The sequence below is a fragment of the Electrona antarctica genome (assembly GCF_951216825.1).
Source record: "Electrona antarctica genome assembly, contig: scaffold_57, whole genome shotgun sequence".
NCBI lineage: Eukaryota > Metazoa > Chordata > Actinopteri > Myctophiformes > Myctophidae > Electrona > Electrona antarctica.
Window position 1 is genome coordinate 305,983 of NW_027637144.1, and position 21,237 is coordinate 327,219.

The following is a 21,237-nucleotide window of genomic DNA, read 5'->3' on the forward strand; positions in this document are numbered from 1 at the left end:
TATAGATGTGATCCAGTACCCAGCCTATAGGTATAGATGTGATCCAGTACCCAGCCTATAGGTTTAGATGTGATCCAGTACCCAGCCTATAGGTATAGATGTGATCCAGTACCCAGCCTATAGGTATAGATGTGATCCAGTACCCAGCCTATAGGTATAGATGTGATCCAGTACCCAGCCTATAGGTATAGATGTGATATAGTGGGCGTTCCTGCATAACTTCCAGGTACGATGATGTCACGCCAAGCCCCCAGTAAGGCTATCCAACGTTGAAGACGCCACTACCTACTGGCGAAATGTGGAATTGCATAACTTTAATGGAGGTGGACAGACGTTCATGGCGTCACGTGCGTAAGCCACCGGACCTCAAAATTGAGGTCCGGGGCTAGGCTAGGCTAAACTTCCGCTCGCTCGAGCCATTGAGTTATAATTATACTTCCGGGTGCTTCAAAACGCCACTGAGCAACTTCCACTGAAATGAATAGCTTGGGGGAGGGGCTAACGCTCCGGTTCGGTCTCTATCCTTTATAGCTCCATGTGTCACGCATGTTCCTACCGCTAGGGAGGAAGTGATGTAATACGTGTTCCTACCACTAGGGAGGAAGTGATGTAATACATGTTCCTACCGCTAGGGAGGAAGTGATGTAATACGTGTTCCTACCACTAGGGAGGAAGTGATGTAATACATGTTCCTACCACTAGGCAAGGACTGTCTAAAGAGGACGGGACGCGAAGACCGTACGGGCGACGCCATGTTGCTCCATGGTGCTCCATGGAAGGAAAGAAACATGCGCAGTTGAGACCAAGGAAGCTGAACACGGAAGTGTTGGCTGCATATAGCCCATTGCGCATGTTTCTTTCCTTCCATGGAGCAACATGGCGTCGCCCGTACGACGCCATGTTGTCTTCGCGTCTCGTCCTTCTTAGACAGTCCTTGCCACTAGGGAGGAAGTGATGTAATACGTGTTCCTACCACTAGGGAGGAAGTGATGTAATACATGTTCCTACCACTAGGGAGTGTAATACATGTTCCTACCGCTAGGGAGGAAGTGATGTAATACGTGTTCCTACCACTAGGGAGGAAGTGATGTAATACATGTTCCTACCACTAGGGAGTGTAATACATGTTCCTACCACTATGGAGTGTAATACATGTTCCTACCACTAGGGAGTGTAATACATGTTCCTACCACTAGGGAGTGTAATACATGTTCCTACCACTAGGGAGTGTAATACATGTTTCTACCACTAGGGAGTGTAATACATGTTCCTACCACTAGGGAGTGTAATACATGTTCCTACCACTAGGGAGTGTAATACATGTTCCTACCACTAGGGAGTGTAATACATGTTTCTACCACTATGGAGTGTAATACATGTTCCTACCACTAGGGAGTGTAATACATGTTCCTACCACTAGGGAGTGTAATACATGTTTCTACCACTAGGGAGTGTAATACATGTTCCTACCACTAGGGAGTGTAATACGTGTTCCTACCACTAGGGAGGAAGTGATGTAATACGTGTTCCTACCACTAGGGAGGAAGTGATGTAATACGTGTTCCTACCACTAGGGAGGAAGTGATGTAATACGTGTTCCTACCACTAGGGAGGAAGTGATGTAATACGTGTTCCTACCACTAGGGAGGAAGTGATGTAATACGTGTTCCTACCACTAGGGAGTGTAATACGTGTTCCTACCACTAGGGAGGAAGTGATGTAATACATGTTCCTACCACTAGGGAGGAAGTGATGTAATACGTGTTCCTACCACTAGGGAGGAAGTGATGTAATACATGTTCCTACCACTAGGGAGGAAGTGATGTAATACGTGTTCCTACCACTAGGGAGGAAGTGATGTAATACGTGTTCCTACCACTAGGGAGGAAGTGATGTAATACGTGTTCCTACCACTAGGGAGTGTAATACGTGTTCCTACCACTAGGGAGGAAGTGATGTAATACGTGTTCCTACCACTAGGGAGGAAGTGATGTAATACGTGTTCCTACCACTAGGGAGTGTAATACGTGTTCCTACCACTAGGGAGGAAGTGATGTAATACGTGTTCCTACCACTAGGGAGGAAGTGATGTAATACGTGTTCCTACCACTAGGGAAGTGCTCGTTGATGCTCCAGTTGTCGACCTGCAGCGTGGCGTTTCCTCCGTTGCGTGTGAATCTGACCACGTGATATTTCCCATCATTCACCGCGGTGCTTCCCTCCTGGACGCTGATGTCCACCGTGCCGATGTTGAACGTCACGCCCATTTTACCTTGTTGCTGAAAAATAGAACATTTTACCTGAAACATTTTACCTAAAACATTTTACCTTGTTGCTGAAAAATAGAACATTTTACCTGAAACAATGTCTGGCTAGGTGGTCGTTGTAGGGAGATAATTCACCTCCTTTATGTAAGGGATAATGTCTGGCTAGGTGGTCGTTGTAGGGAGATAATTCACCTCCTTTATGTAAGGGATAATGTCTGGCTAGGTGGTCGTTGTAGGGAGATAATTCACCTCCTTTATGTAAGGGATAATGTCTGGCTAGGTGGTCGTTGTAGGGAGATAATTCACCTCCTTTATGTAAGGGATAATGTCTGGCTAGCTGGTCGTTGTAGGGAGATAATTCACCTCCTTTATGTAAGGGATAATGTCTGGCTAGGTGGTCGTTGTAGGGAGATAATTCACCTCCTTTATGTAAGGGATAATGTCTGGCTAGGTGGTCGTTGTAGGGAGATAATTCACCTCCTTTATGTAAGGGATAATGTCTGGCTAGGTGGTCGTTGTAGGGAGATAATTCACCTCCTTTATGTAAGGGATAATGTCTGGCTAGGTGGTCGTTGTAGGGAGATAATTCACCTCCTTTATGTAAGGGATAATGTCTGGCTAGCTGGTCGTTGTAGGGAGATAATTCACCTCCTTTATGTAAGGGATAATGTCTGGCTAGGTGGTCGTTGTAGGGAGATAATTCACCTCCTTTATGTAAGGGATAATGTCTGGCTAGGTGGTCGTTGTAGGGAGATAATTCACCTCCTTTATGTAAGGGATAATGTCTGGCTAGGTGGTCGTTGTAGGGAGATAATTCACCTCCTTTATGTAAGGGATAATGTCTGGCTAGGTGGTCGTTGTAGGGAGATAATTCACCTCCTTTATGTAAGGGATAATGTCTGGCTAGCTGGTCGTTGTAGGGAGATAATTCACCTCCTTTATGTAAGGGATAATGTCTGGCTAGGTGGTCGTTGTAGGGAGATAATTCACCTCCTTTATGTAAGGGATAATGTCTGGCTAGGTGGTCGTTGTAGGGAGATAATTCACCTCCTTTATGTAAGGGATAATGTCTGGCTAGGTGGTCGTTGTAGGGAGATAATTCACCTCCTTTATGTAAGGGATAATGTCTGGCTAGGTGGTCGTTGTAGGGAGATAATTCACCTCCTTTATGTAAGGGATAATGTCTGGCTAGGTGGTCGTTGTAGGGAGATAATTCACCTCCTTTATGTAAGGGATAATGTCTGGCTAGCTGGTCGTTGTAGGGAGATAATTCACCTCCTTTATGTAAGGGATAATGTCTGGCTAGGTGGTCGTTGTAGGGAGATAATTCACCTCCTTTATGTAAGGGATAATGTCTGGCTAGGTGGTCGTTGTAGGGAGATAATTCACCTCCTTTATGTAAGGGATAATGTCTGGCTAGGTGGTCGTTGTAGGGAGATAATTCACCTCCTTTATGTAAGGGATAATGTCTGGCTAGGTGGTCGTTGTAGGGAGATAATTCACCTCCTTTATGTAAGGGATAATGTCTGGCTAGCTGGTCGTTGTAGGGAGATAATTCACCTCCTTTATGTAAGGGATAATGTCTGGCTAGGTGGTCGTTGTAGGGAGATAATTCACCTCCTTTATGTAAGGGATAATGTCTGGCTAGGTGGTCGTTGTAGGGAGATAATTCAACTCCTTTATGTAAGGGATAATGTCTGGCTAGCTGGTCGTTGTAGGGAGATAATTCACCTCCTTTATGTAAGGGATAATGTCTGGCTAGGTGGTCGTTGTAGGGAGATAATTCACCTCCTTTATGTAAGGGATAATGTCTGGCTAGGTGGTCGTTGTAGAGAGATAATTCACCTCCTTTATGTAAGGGATAATGTCTGGCTAGCTGGTCGTTGTAGGGAGATAATTCACCTCCTTTATGTAAGGGATAATGTCTGGCTAGCTGGTCGTTGTAGGAGATAATTCACCTCCTTTATGTAAGGGATAAGGTCTGGCTAGGTGGTCGTTGTAGGGAGATAATTCGCCTCCTTTATGTAAGGGATTATGTCTGGCTAGGTGGTTGTTGTAGGGAGATAATTCACCTCCTTTATGTAAGGGATAATGTCTGGCTAGGTGGTCGTTGTAGGAGATAATTCACCTCCTTTATGTAAGGGATAATGTCTGGCTAGGTGGTCGTTGTAGGGAGATAATTCACCTTCAGGGAGTTTAACCACCTCGGCTTCACCTCGGTGGTTAAACTCCCTGTCGGTGAATTATCTTCCGACAACGACCACCTAGCCAGACATTATCCCTTATAGAGCGTCACAGTCCCGCCCCCTTTCATGACGACGTAAGACCCAGAAGTGAATTCCCCGTTAATTTTCTCCATAGGCTTTTCAAAAAGACGTTCAAAAAGACGTTTACGCCGCGGACAAAGACAACTCGAATTGTGACAAATCATGACAACAAACACAACAACACAAACACACACACACACACACGCGCGCGGCTCTTACAATGTGCAGCATGAGGTAGTCTCCCAGGCCGGGAGCGGAGTCTATGCGCACTAGGATCCCATCCTTCAGGGAGGTGCTGAATCCCACCGTCAGGCGGTCCGTCCTGGTGCTGGGGCGCTCGTTGGCCGGCCAGCGGAACGAGATGAGACCGCCGCCCTTCCCGAAGATGTAGGTGGTCCCCGCTACGAGAGAGGACGAGAGAGGACGACGAGGGGTTAAGGATGAGATGTAGGTGGTCCCCGCTATGAGAGAGGACGACGAAGGGTTAATGACAGAGGATGAGATGTAGGTGGTCCTCTGTTTAGCTGATGAAAACGAAAATCTTAAAACGTTCATAAATCGCGATCTAAATCATCCCGTCTTTTTCTGAAAAAAGATCCTGTGTTAGACGGCGCTCCGCGGTCCAGTCGCTAGTCTCGATAGATTTATTCTTGTCTCCCGTTGTTGTCGATCGACTCTCGATGGCTATTGTTAGCTGCTACACAACATCATGAACTTCCGGCCAGTCCGTCCGGAAAAGGCGTCCGTGTTTATAAATCGATTGGGCGCATGAATGTAATGGATTAAATAGTTCCGGGCAATTAAAGTGTTCTCACAGGGTTAAACCCTATGTTTCTATATCAGTGGTTCTCACAGGGTTAAACCCTATGTTTCTATATCAGTAGTTCTCACAGGGTTAAACCCTATGTTTCTATATCAGTGGTTCTCACAGGGTTAAACCCTATGTTTCTATATCAGTGGTTCTCACAGGGTTAAACCCTATGTTTCTATATCAGTGGTTCTCACAGGGTTAAACCCTATGTTTCTATATCAGTGGTTCTCACAGGGTTAAACCCTATGTTTCTATATCAGTGGTTCTCACAGGGTTAAACCCTATGTTTCTATATCAGTGGTTCTCACAGGGTTAAACCCTATGTTTCTATGTCAGTGGTTCTCACAGGGTTAAACCCTATGTTTCTATGTCAGTGGTTCTCACAGGGTTAAACCCTATGTTTCTATGTCAGTGGTTCTCACAGGGTTAAACCCTATGTTTCTATATCAGTGGTTCTCACAGGGTTAAACCCTAAGTTTCTATATCAGTGGTTCTCACAGGGTTAAACCCTATGTTTCTATGTCAGTGGTTCTCACAGGGTTAAACCCTATGTTTCTATATCAGTGGTTCTCACAGGGTTAAACCCTATGTTTCTATATCAGTGGTTCTCACAGGGTTAAACCCTAAGTTCATGTCAAGGACCCCAAAAATTATATGTATTTGACCGTCGACCACCATTTGAGAATATGTAGTTCCAGGGACCGGCCAGATTCAAAGATTTGAGTTAAAAACGTTCGCTCTGAAAGAATATAAATTCATATTCATATATAGTCAAAGATTTGTACCACATTTTCAAGTAAGACTCTGGAAACGCTCGTTTTAATTAACAGGTCGCGCTGCTGCCTCCTGCATGATGCAAATGCTAAACAGGTGGTACGCAGGGCCGTTCAGTGACTTACAACGAGCGCTTCCAAACTCCAACACTTAGAAAAATAATCACCTGCACAGAAAGTATCTCATAACAACATGTCTACGGTGGATGTTTATGAAACAAGAAAGGTTAAGGTTAATTCAACCTTTTCGTACAGCTGCAATGTTGAGTTTACTTAACGTCGTTTCACAGAAGGTTCCCAAACTTTTTCGCCCGTGACCCCAAAAGAGAAATTAGATGCATCCTCCCCAGGACCCCAAACTAGTGAACATATCAGCTCTACAAGCTCACAGCGGGTCATGTCATCAATTAATGGTGGTCCGAATTATATGTATTTTACCGTCGACCACCATTTGAGAATATGTTGTTCCAGGGACCCGCCAGATTCAAAGATTTGAGTTAAATAACGTTCGCTCTGAAAGAATATAAATTCATATTCATATATAGTCAAAGATTTGTGCCACATTTTCAAGACACACATACTCAAGACATGCTCCATATATGGCAGAAGTCATTCCATATGTTGATCTCACATTGCTGTGCATGTCATATGCTACGGTGTGTGTGTGTGTGTGTGTGTGTGTGTGTGTGTGTGTGTGTGTGTGTGTGTGTGTGTGTGTGTGTGTGTGTGTGTGTGTGTGTGTGTGTGTGTGTGTGTGTGTACGTACGGTCGTTGCATTGCGTCCCAGTGTAAGACGTCATACTACAGTCACAGGTATAATTCTCCCACTGCTGGATGCAGATCCCCATGTTGGCACACGAGTCCTCCTGACAGGTGGTGCTGGGACCTGGGGAGAGAGAGACAGGTCTTTAGGACAGAGAGACAGGTCTTTAGGACAGAGATACAGGTCTTTAGGACAGAGATACAGACAGACAGGTTTTTAGGACAGACAGACAGGTCTTTAGGACAGAGAGACAGGTCTTTAGGACAGAGATACAGGTCTTTAGGACAGAGATACAGACAGACAGGTTTTTAGGACAGACAGACAGGTCTTTAGGACAGATATACAGACAGACAGGTTTTTAGGACAGACAGACAGGTCTTTAGGACAGATATACAGACAGACAGGTATTTAGGACAGAGATACAGGTCTTTAGGACAGAGATACAGACAGACAGGTTTTTAGGACAGGCAGACAGGTCTTTAGGACAGATATACAGACAGACAGGTATTTAGGACAGAGAGACAGACAGACAGGTCTTTAGGACAGACAGATAGGTCTTTAGGACAGACAGACAGACAGACAGACAGACAGACAGACAGACAGACAGACAGACAGACAGACAGACAGACAGACAGACAGACAGACAGACAGACAGACAGACAGACAGACAGACAGACAGACAGACAGACAGACAGACAGACAGACAGAGGGAGAGACACACATAGCTGACTATTGGAGGAGGCACCGCTCACAAAGCTACGAGTCAGTGCGTTGCACCACTTGTGACATCATGAGGCAGCAAAGATACAATCTACCATTCATTGTCAATGGAAGCACACACACACACACACGCACACACCATAGAACTCAGTTCCAGGAAGGTTCCACACAACAATAATGAGATGTGCAAAATTAATGACACGTCCGTCCGTCCGTCCGTCCGTCCGCCCGCCCGCCCGCCCGCCCGCCCGCCCGCCCGCCCGCCTGCCTGCCTGCCTGCCTGCCTGCCTCTATGTTAAATGTGTTGAATGTAGAGTTGCAGTGTTTGTTTCATAAAAATCCACCGTAGACATGTTGTTATGAGATACTTGTAGAACACGTATGACACATGGAACCAAACAGCATCCTAAGGTTAGTTAATATCACCTCTAATACTAAGCATGTGTTGTATGGAGAGTATAAGGAATATCACCTCTAATACTAAGCATGTGTTGTATGGAGAGTATAAGGAATATCACCTCTAATACTAAGCATGTGTTGTATGGAGAATATAAGGAATATCACCTCTAATACTAAGCATGTGTTGTATGGAGAATATAAGGAATATCACCTCTAATACTAAGCATGTGTTGTATGGAGAATATAAGGAATATCACCTCTAATACTAAGCATGTGTTGTATGGAGAATATAAGGAATATCACCTCTAATACTAAGCATGTGTTGTATGGAGAATATAAGGAATATCACCTCTAATACTAAGCATGTGTTGTATGGAGAATATAAGGAATATCACCTCTAATACTAAGCATGTGTTGTATGGCGAATATAAGGAATATCACCTCTAATACTAAGCATGTGTTGTATGGAGAATATAAGGAATATCACCTCTAATTAGGGCTGTCAAATGATTAAAAATTTTAATCAGATTAATCACAGCTTCAAAATTAATTTAATCATGATTAATCACCATTCGAACTATGTCCAAAATATGCCATATTTTCCTGTATATTGTTGTGGAAATGTTAATATAAATGACAGAAAGCGGATATAAAATTGTTTTTTAATGTTTTTTGTTTTCTAATGCATTTATATATGATGTGAGCATTTGTAGGCCTAGCCTACACTTTGAGTTAAATTAACACTGGCTTTTGGCCATGCAGACTGGGGTCCCCCATGAGGAAGTCACTAATGTTGCTCTGGAGAGGGAAGTCTGGAACACTCTGGGGGAGCTGTTGCCCCGCGACCCGACCACGGATAAGCGGTTGAAGATGGATGGATGGAGACTGGGGTCCCAGTCCAGAGATACAAATCATAATGAAATGGTCTAGGCTACTTTCTATCAATTTAATTTGGGGGTCCTTGAAATTAAAATGGCTGAGAATCAATGGGTTAAACTGTAGACTATAGTTAATTCACAAAATACAATAACATGGCACATAACCATTTTTTAAACAGGGCTTGGTTTAGAAAAGCCTATATTTTGCGCTAAAGTAAAATATTGAATAACATATAAATGTAGGTTTTAAGGCTAGAATGGCATTGTAGAGAAGTGGACTATAGTGAGAGACGAGATTTAATTGTCTCTCTTACATTGCGGGACTGCAGGACTCTGGAGATAGTTAGTCGTGAATGATCAGCTTCAGTCAGTGTTTTGGTTCGTACCTGGAGTTGTGCATTATCTGCGCTGTGCACAGCAGCACAGGAGAACTGTCTTTATATCCCTGGTCGTTTTCAGTTGCTTTCCATGTGCGACACAAAAGTACCATGTGTTTGTTTTGGTAATAGCCTATACTGCAGGCGCAGCCATGCTGATTCACGTAATCGCGTTGGACAAATCAGGCATATGTTTCAATGCGGTAAGGCGAACATCATTAGCTTCTCTGAAACTAAACTTGATGAGTCAACCAAAGACCCAGAAGTTGAAATAGAGAACTATTCTTTGATCAGAAACGACAGAAACAGGCATGGTGGTGGTGTGTGTATGTATATTCACAAAGACACTGAATATGTTACTCGTACTGACTTACAGCATGATGAAATTGAAACTGTGTGGGTTGAATTAATTTTCAAAAAGGCTAAGTCGGTATTAGTGGGCACCGTCTACAGACCGCCTGACCAACATGGGTTCTATGATATACTTGAGGGGTGCTTAGCTGGGGAGGAATGTGTAGAGAAAATCCTGATTGGCGACTACAATACAGACATGCAACGTAAGGAAGCACCTGTGTTTAAGTCATTCAGTAAATTCTGTGATCTACATAGTGTCAGTCAGCTAATTACCCAACCCACTAGAGTGTGTGATTCTACTCAAACTGTCATTGATCTCATTCTGTCCTCGGACAAATCCAGAATCTCCAAGAAAGGGGTTATTGTATGTGGGCTTAGTGATCATTTTATGATATTCTGTACCCGCAAAATACAAAAACTTAAGACCGGCTGCCACAAAACAGTCATATCAAGGGACCTCAAAACCTACTCTAGTGAGGTCTTTAACCAAGTATTGGAGAGTCTGGATTGGTGCGATGAGCTTAAAAGCACACTTGTCAAGAGGCTTGGCTTCAAAATCAGTACTGAACATCATGGCTCCTTTGAGAACCACCAGGGGCAAAACCCGCTCGGAACCATGGATGAATTCGGACATACTGGCTGCAATGAAAGCCAGAGACAAAAAATGCTCTGAATTTCTAAAATGCAAGTCAATTTAGCCAAGCGCTTCGACAGTGTTCGCCAAGCTCGTTTGAACAACCTAAATACCCAACGAATCAAGCTAAGAAACAGTGTAACTGCGATGACCAAATCAGCTAAAAGTAACTTCATCAATGATAAAGCACAGGAAAACAAAAACAATCCTCATGAGCTCTGGAAGCTACTAAACAATCAACTAGGCTATGGTCAGAAACTAAAAACCAGGTTTTCAAACATAAACATCAAATCGGACAACACTCTCATCACTGACAACCTTGATGTGGCCAACTACTTGAATATCTTCTTTACAAACATAGCAACAACTCTGGTTAACAAACTGCCCTCCCACTCTGGGCTCTTTGGTGTAGAGCACATTACAACCTTCTACAGAAACCTAGGTGTTTGTAAAGACGATTTTAAACTAGTTATGGTAACAACTGATGAGGTAATTAAGAAACTGAGTGCCCTCCAACCCTAGCCTGGCTAATAAGCCAGACTAATATCACACAACACTGTCGCGGTATATCAGTCTGGGCTGGCTCCACTTGGATTTCATTTCCCGGGGGGCGGGTTCAAACATTTTCTCTTTGACGCAATTGGTCAGAGCTACTGTCAGTCAAAGGTCTCAAGCATTGAACGTCACTGTACCAAAGCCCGCCCATATTGCATACCGTGTCCCGATTGGTCCGACCTGTTCTCGATTGTAGGAAAGAGGCGTGCTACTGAGCCTCGCCAGACCGAAATCCGCTGGTAGGCAACTTTTTTTTGCCAACGGCTGATTCGGTCTGGTTTATTAACCAGGCTACTCCAACCCCACAAGGCCACAGGCCATGACAACATTCCCTCCAAATTTCTCAGAGACTCAGCCATCTCTATAGCTCCAATCATCACCCACATAGTAAACCTCTCCATCAAACAGGGACAGGTCCCCCAAGATTTCAAACTGGCCAAAGTAACCCCCTTGCACAAGAAAGGGAGTAAATTAGACCCCGGCAACTACCGCCCTATTTCTATTCTTAGTTCCATCTCGAAAGTGATGGAAAAAATAGTCTATGAACAGGTTGAAAAGTATCTTGCCACTAATAAATTATTGTACGAGTTCCAATCTGGCTTCAGAACATCCCACTCCACTGACACATGCCTTCTCTATTTGAGCGACCACATCAAACAAGAGGTGGATGCTGGCAAATACTGCGGCATGGTCATGCTGGACCTCCAAAAGGCTTTTGACACCGTGAACCACTCCATACTGGTTAACAAGCTAAAAGCAATTGGTTTCGATAGCACATCAGTGAGCTGGATGCAATCCTACCTGGAGGGGAGAGAACAGATGGTGGAAGTGAACGGAACACTGTCCCCTCCCCTCCCAGTGAGCTGTGGCGTTCCACAAGGAAGCATACTAGGGCCTCTACTGTTCCTAATATATGTAAACGACATGACTTCAGCTTGTGACTGCAACTTGTTCCTGTTCGCAGATGACTCAGCACTGCTGGTCTCGGAAAGGGACAAGCTGCAGGTTGAAAATGCCCTCAGCTCTGAACTCGGTAGAATCTGCACCTGGCTCGCTGATAACAAACTATCTTTACACCTGGGAAAAACTGAATCCATTCTCTTTGGCTCTAATAGTAATCTCAGCAAGGCAAATGGCTTCTTGGTTAAAGTGGGTGACAATGTTATCACACGTAAAGATGAAATTACCTACCTAGGTTCCATCCTGGAGGCTAATCTTTCCGGTGATAAAATGGCCACCAACGTAATCAAAAAGGTCAACCATAGAACAAGATTCCTTTACAGGATCTCCTCACTGGTCAACAAAAACACCTTGAAGACCTTAACAGGAGCCCTTGTACAGGGTTTCTTTGACTATGCATGCACCTCCTGGTACCACAGCACCTCAAAGGCCCTTAAAACCAGGCTCCAGACTTCCCAAAACAAACTGGTCAGGCTCCTACTTGACCTAGCCCCCCGAACCCACCTCACCCCTGCCCACTTCGACAGGCTGGAATGGCTTAGGGTCGACGACAGAGTACAGCATCTTGCAATGGGTCTGGTCCACAAGATTCGATACACCACCAAGATACCCATGTACCTGTCTAGATACTTCCTTAATGTTAACAAAGTCCACACCCACAACACCAGAGGGAGTGCAACGAACCATGTACAACCCAGATTCGGCACAAACAAGGGACTAAATTATTTTCGCTCCTATGCCACCAAAATGTGGAACGCCCTACCAACTGTCATTAAGACATGCGAATCCCTTGACTCTTTCAAAACCGCTCTCAAAGGGCACCTACGGACGGCTGCAATTCGAAACTGGCCCCTGTAAAATCGGAATCCCTCAAACACGAACGCAAGGACAACACAAGAGACGGTCACGGCCACACAGCCAACTCAAGGTACGGTCACGGAGCCGACTTGGGGACCCAACGCAGCTCCTCCAAGGAAAACAAACAAATTAACGGAGCTGAACGTGAATCCCCCCCACCGCCCACCCCCTTTTTTTCCCCTCACTGTATATGTTTCTTTTCCCTTTTTGCCTCCTTTATGATGAAATCCTGTTCTGTCTATAGAAGTGTCTATTTGTACGTCTCTAAATGTTTTGATGATTTGAACATAGTGGACCCTATTGGAAACAAGTGTAATGCTTAATTGGGTCGTCCACTCACAGTTAACAGCCTTTGTATTGAGTTTGTGCTTGAAATGTACTGTAATTCTGCAAACTGTTAATAAATTCTTCAATCAATCAAACAAAACAAAACCAGGCGGACCAACGTTAATGGCTTAATGCACGTAGGACCCGCATTTTCAAACTGTCCACAAGTTGCGACGGACCCGACGATACTATAAAATGTTGTGAGGGATTCTTGCAGCGCGCTGCGTCTGAGCTACACACTGTACACAGCACTAGTAGTGTGCGTGTGTGCATGCGTGCGGAGGAAGAAGACTGGAGGAGGCGTGTGCGTGTGTGTGTGTGTGACTGTGTGTAGCCTAACGGCCGGGCTCCACCGGGCGCGTCAGCGTCGCGTCTCCGTCAGGGAATGTTCCCTTTTTAATCAATGAAGGGTGGCTCCACTGCCCGCGTTGCGTTGACGGAGACGCGACGCGTGCATTAAAATTGAACCGGTGTGTTTTTTGACGCACGCGACGGAGACGCAACGCGTCCGGTGGAGCCCTGGCGTAATGAATGATGATCCAAGGCAAGGCAAATGGCTTCTTGGTTAAAGTGGGTGACAATGTTATCACACGTAAAGATGAAATTACCTACCTAGGTTCCATCCTGGAGGCTAATCTTTCCGGTGATAAAATGGCCACCAACGTAATCAAAAAGGTCAACCATAGAACAAGATTCCTTTACAGGATCTCCTCACTGGTCAACAAAAACACCTTGAAGACCTTAACAAGTCTTTTTGGTGGCTCCTATGCCACCAAAATCGGAATCCCTCAAACACGAACGCAAGGACAACACAAGAGACGGTCGCGGCCACACAGCCAACTCAAGGTATGGCCACTGAGCCAACTTGGGGACCCAACGCAGCTCCTCCAAGGAAAAAAAACAAATTAACGGAGCTGAACGTGAATCCCCCCCACCGCCCACCCCTTTTTTTCCCCCTCACTGTATATGTTTCTTTTCCCTTTTTACCTCCTTTATGATGAATTCCTGTTCTGTCTATAGAAGTGTCTATTTGTACGTCTCTAAATGTTTTGATGATTTGAACATGGTGGACCCTATTGGAAACAAGTGTAATGCTTAATTGGGTCGTCCACTCACAGTTAACAGCCTTTGTATTGAGTTTGTGCTTGAAATGTACTGTAATTCTGCAAACTGTTAATCAATTCTTCAATCAATCAATCAATCAATCCAAAGGGGCTTTGCTAGGCACTGTAGGCAGACAAAGTAACGCAACAGAGTTACAGAATCAAACCACTTGGCAACCCATTGAACCCAACTACAATACACAAGCTACAGTGTATCTCTCTAGTGTTGTTCAATCATGACTGTGCGCTACACAGTGACAGATTTGTTATGCACTGGACGTTCCTGAGCCGCGCACACGGGCGCACGTTAGGGGCTTATACTCTAAGGTTAGGGGGAACACTGCGCATGCGTTAATTACGTTAAATATTTTAACGCAATTAATTAACGCAATTAATTAATGCCGTTAACGCGTTATTTTTGACAGCCTTACCTCTAATACTAAGCATGTGTTGTATGGAGAATATAAGGAATATCACCTCTAATACTAAGCATGTGTTGTATGGAGAATATAAGGAATATCACCTCTAATACTAAGCATGTGTTGTATGGAGAATATTAGGAATATCACCTCTAATACTAAGCATGTGTTGTATGGAGAATATAAGGAATATCACCTCTAATACTAAGCATGTGTTGTATGGAGAATATAAGGAATATCACCTCTAATACTAAGCATGTGTTGTATGGAGAATATAAGGAATATCACCTCTAATACTAAGCATGTGTTGTATGGAGAATATAAGGAATATCACCTCTAATACTAAGCATGTGTTGTATGGAGAATATAAGGAATATCACCTCTAATACTAGTAATGTGTTGTATGGAGAATATAAGGAATATCACCTCTAATACTAAGCATGTGTTGTATGGAGAATATAAGGAATATCACCTCTAATACTAGTAATGTGTTGTATGGAGAATATAAGGAATATCACCTCTAATACTAAGCATGTGTTGTATGGAGAATATAAGGAATATCACCTCTAATACTAAGCATGTGTTGTATGGAGAATATAAGGAATATCACCTCTAATACTAAGCATGTGTTGTATGGAGAATATAAGGAATATCACCTATAATACTAAGCATGTGTTGTATGGAGAGTACAGGTTGCTACCTTCAGGAAGGAGATATGGTGTACCAGCATACAATAAGGTCAGACTAAAGAGTCGACCTTGAGGCTTAATCAGGAGTTGTAGCCACAGGGTAATCTAGACGGTGGACATTGAGGTTTAATCAGGAGTTGTAGCCACAGGGTAATCTAGGTGGACATTGAGGTTTAATCAGGAGTTGTAGCCACAGGGTAATCTAGGCGGTGGACATTGAGGTTTAATCAGGAGTTGTAGTAGCCACAGGGTAATCTAGACGGTGGACATTGAGGTTTAATCAGGAGTTGTAGCCACAGGGTAATCTAGACGGTGGACATTGAGGTTTAATCAGGAGTTGTAGCCACAGGGTAATCTAGGTGGACATTGAGGTTTAATCAGGAGTTGTAGCCACAGGGTAATCTAGGTGGACATTGAGGTTTAATCAGGAGTTGTAGCCACAGGGTAATCTAGACGGTGGACATTGAGGTTTAATCAGGAGTTGTAGCCACAGGGTAATCTAGGTGGACATTGAGGTTTAATCAGGAGTTGTAGCCACAGGGTAATCTAGGTGGACATTGAGGTTTAATCAGGAGTTGTAGCCACAGGGTAATCTAGGTGGACATTGAGGTTTAATCAGGAGTTGTAGCCACAGGGTAATCTAGGCGGTGGACATTGAGGTTTAATCAGGAGTTGTAGTAGCCACAGGGTAATCTAGGCGGTGGACATTGAGGTTTAATCAGGAGTTGTAGCCACAGGGTAATCTAGGCGGTGGACATTGCTCTTGTCTTCATGTCTTTATGTATGTAAATTGTCTTGTTCTTTGTGTTATATCAAATGTGTGTGTATGTGTTCTGCATACTTGGCTGCTGGGTCGCAAGACACATTTCAGTGTGAACTGACAATAAGGTACTATAGCCTATCATATCATAATAAAGTACTATAGCCTATCATATCATAATAAAGTACTATAGCCTATCATATCATATCAATAAGGTACTATAGCCTATCATATCATATCAATAAGGTACTATAGCCTATCATATCATATCAATAAGGTACTATAGCCTATCATATCATATCATAATAAAGTACTATAGCCTATCATATCATATCAATAAGGTACTATAGCCTATCATATCATATCAATAAGGTACTATAGCCTATCATATCATATCATAATAAAGTACTATAGCCTATCATATCATATCAATAAGGTACTATAGCCTATCATATCATATCATATCAATAAAGTACTATAGCCTATCATATCATATCATAATAAAGTACTATAGCCTATCATATCATATCAATAAGGTACTATAGCCTATCATATCATATCATATCAATAAAGTACTATAGCCTATCATATCATATCATAATAAAGTACTATAGCCTATCATATCATATCAATAAGGTACTATAGCCTATCATATCATATCAATAAAGTACTATAGCCTATCATATCATATCAATAAGGTACTATAGCCTATCATATCATATCAATAAAGTACTATAGCCTATCATATCATATCAATAAGGTACTATAGCCTATCATATCATATCAATAAAGTACTGTAGCCTATCATATCATATCATATCATATCAATAAGGTACTATAGCCTATCATATCATAATAAAGTACTATAGCCTATCATATCATATCAATAAAGTACTATAGCCTATCATATCATATCATATCATATCATATCAATAAGGTACTATAGCCTATCATATCATATCAATAAGGTACTATAGCCTATCATATCATATCAATAAAGTACTATAGCCTATCATATCATATCAATAAGGTACTATAGCCTATCATATCATATCAATAAAGTACTATAGCCTATCATATCATATCAATAAGGTACTATAGCCTATCATATCATATCAATAAAGTACTGTAGCCTATCATATCATATCATATCATATCAATAAGGTACTATAGCCTATCATATCATAATAAAGTACTATAGCCTATCATATCATATCAATAAAGTACTATAGCCTATCATATCATATCATATCATATCATATCAATAAGGTACTATAGCCTATCATATCATATCAATAAGGTACTATAGCCTATCATATCATATCAATAAAGTACTATAGCCTATCATATCATATCAATAAAGTACTATAGCCTATCATATCATATAAATAAAGTACTATAGCCTATCATATCATATCAATAAAGTACTATATCCTATCATATCATATCAATAAAGTACTATAGCCTATCATATCATATCATATCAATAAAGTACTATAGCCTATCATATCATATCATAATAAAGTACTATAGCCTATCATATCATATCAATAAGGTACTATAGCCTATCATATCATATCAATAAAGTACTATAGCCTATCATATCATATCAATAAGGTACTATAGCCTATCATATCATATCAATAAAGTACTATAGCCTATCATATCATATCAATAAGGTACTATAGCCTATCATATCATATCAATAAAGTACTGTAGCCTATCATATCATATCATATCATATCATATCAATAAGGTACTATAGCCAATCATATCATAATAAAGTACTATAGCCTATCATATCATATCAATAAAGTACTATAGCCTATCATATCATATCATATCAATAAGGTACTATAGCCTATCATATCATATCAATAAGGTACTATAGCCTATCATATCATATCAATAAAGTACTATAGCCTATCATATCATATCAATAAAGTACTATAGCCTATCATATCATATCAATAAAGTACTATAGCCTATCATATCATATCAATAAAGTACTATAGCCTATCATATCATATCAATAAAGTACTATAGCCTATCATATCATATCAATAAAGTACTATATCCTATCATATCATATCAATAAGGTACTATAGCCTATAATATCATATCATATCAATAAGGTACTATAGCCTATCATATCATATCATATCAATAAGGTACTATAGCCTATCATATCATATCATATCAATAAGGTACTATAGCCTATCATATCATATCATAATAAAGTACTATAGCCTATCATATCATATCAATAAGGTACTATAGCCTATCATATCATATCATATCAATAAGGTACTATAGCCTATCATATCATATCATATCAATAAGGTACTATAGCCTATCATATCATATCATATCAATAAGGTACTATAGCCTATCATATCATATCATATCAATAAGGTACTATAGCCTATCATATCATATCATAATAAAGTACTATAGCCTATCATATCATATCAATAAGGTACTATAGCCTATCATATCATATCATAATAAAGTACTATAGCCTATCATATCATATCAATAAAGTACTATAGCCTATCATATCATATCATATCATAATAAAGTACTATAGCCTATCATATCATATCAATAAAGTACTATAGCCTATCATATCATATCAATAAAGTACTATAGCCTATCATATCATATCATATCAATAAGGTACTATAGCCTATCATATCATATCATATCAATAAGGTACTATAGCCTATCATATCATATCATATCAATAAGGTACTATAGCCTATCATATCATATCATATCAATAAGGTACTATAGCCTATCATATCATATCATAATAAAGTACTATAGCCTATCATATCATATCAATAAGGTACTATAGCCTATCATATCATAATAAAGTACTATAGCCTATCATATCATATCAATAAAGTACTATAGCCTATCATATCATATCATATCATAATAAAGTACTATAGCCTATCATATCATATCAATAAGGTACTATAGCCTATCATATCATATCAATAAGGTACTATAGCCTATCATATCATATCATATCAATAAGGTACTATAGCCTATCATATCATATCATAATAAAGTACTATAGCCTATCATATCATATCAATAAGGTACTATAGCCTATCATATCATATCATAATAAAGTACTATAGCCTATCATATCATATCAATAAAGTACTATAGCCTATCATATCATATCATATCATAATAAAGTACTATAGCCTATCATATCATATCAATAAAGTACTATAGCCTATCATATCATATCATAATAAAGTACTATAGCCTATCATATCATATCAATAAAGTACTATAGCCTATCATATCATATCAATAAAGTACTGTAGCCTATCATATCATATCAATAAAGTACTATAGCCTATCATATCATATCAATAAGGTACTATAGCCTATCATATCATATCATATCATAATAAAGTGCTATAGCCTATCATATCATATCATAATAAAGTACTATAGCCTATCATATCATATCATATCATATCATATCATAATAAAGTACTATAGCCTATCATATCATATCATAATAAAGTACTATAGCCTATCATATCATATCATAATAAAGTACTATAGCCTATCATATCATATCATAATAAAGTACTATAGCCTATCATATCATATCATAATAAAGTACTATAGCCTATCATATCATATCAATAAAGTACTATAGCCTATCATATCATATCAATAAAGTACTGTAGCCTATCATATCATATCATATCCATAAGGTACTATAGCCTATCATATCATAATAAAGTACTATAGCCTATCATATCATATCATAATAAAGTACTATAGCCTATCATATCATATCATAATAAAGTACTATAGCCTATCATATCATATCATAATAAAGTACTATAGCCTATCATATCATATCATATCAATAAAGTACTATAGCCTATCATATCATATCAATAAGGTACTATAGCCTATCATATCATATCATATCAATAAGGTACTATAGCCTATCATATCATATCATATCAATAAGGTACTATAGCCTATCATATCATATCATATCAATAAGGTACTATAGCCTATCATATCATATCATATCAATAAGGTACTATAGCCTATCATATCATATCATAATAAAGTACTATAGCCTATCATATCATATCAATAAGGTACTATAGCCTATCATATCATATCATAATAAAGTACTAAAGCCTATCATATCATATCAATAAAGTACTATAGCCTATCATATCATATCATATCATAATAAAGTACTATAGCCTATCATATCATATCAATAAAGTACTATAGCCTATCATATCATATCAATAAAGTACTATAGCCTATCATATCATATCATATCAATAAGGTACTATAGCCTATCATATCATATCATATCAATAAGGTACTATAGCCTATCATATCATATCATATCAATAAGGTACTATAGCCTATCATATCATATCATATCAATAAGGTACTATAGCCTATCATATCATATCATAATAAAGTACTATAGCCTATCATATCATATCAATAAGGTACTATAGCCTATCATATCATAATAAAGTACTATAGCCTATCATATCATATCAATAAAGTACTATAGCCTATCATATCATATCATATCATAATAAAGTACTATAGCCTATCATATCATATCAATAAGGTACTATAGCCTATCATATCATATCAATAAGGTACTATAGCCTATCATATCATATCATATCAATAAGGTACTATAGCCTATCATATCATATCATAATAAAGTACTATAGCCTATCATATCATATCAATAAGGTACTATAGCCTATCATATCATATCATAATAAAGTACTATAGCCTATCATATCATATCAATAAAGTACTATAGCCTATCATATCATATCATATCATAATAAAGTACTATAGCCTATCATATCATATCAATAAAGTACTATAGCCTATCATATCATATCATAATAAAGTACTATAGCCTATCATATCATATCAATAAAGTACTATAGCCTATCATATCATATCAATAAAGTACTGTAGCCTATCATATCATATCAATAAAGTACTATAGCCTATCATATCATATCAATAAGGTACTATAGCCTATCATATCATATCATATCATAATAAAGTGCTATAGCCTATCATATCATATCATAATAAAGTACTATAGCCTATCATATCATATCATATCATATCATATCATAATAAAGTACTATAGCCTATCATATCATATCATAATAAAGTACTATAGCCTATCATATCATATCATAATAAAGTACTATAGCCTATCATATCATATCATAATAAAGTACTATAGCCTATCATATCATATCATAATAAA

The 21,237-nt window shown here is 39.8% G+C and overlaps 1 protein-coding gene across 1 annotated transcript in view; it reads right to left on the reverse strand.

The window, feature by feature from the left end:
* LOC306919117 (neurexin-3a-like) overlaps positions 1-21,237 on the reverse strand; it is a 112,979-nt gene that overhangs the window by 28,301 nt on the left and 63,441 nt on the right. The window contains exons 13-15 of the mRNA XM_079531953.1: positions 6,885-7,004; positions 4,754-4,935; positions 2,108-2,279 (exon numbers count right to left, since the gene is read on the reverse strand). Coding sequence (XP_079388079.1) covers positions 2,108-2,279; positions 4,754-4,935; positions 6,885-7,004 — 474 coding nt within the window. The remainder of the gene's footprint in view (positions 1-2,107; positions 2,280-4,753; positions 4,936-6,884; positions 7,005-21,237) is intronic.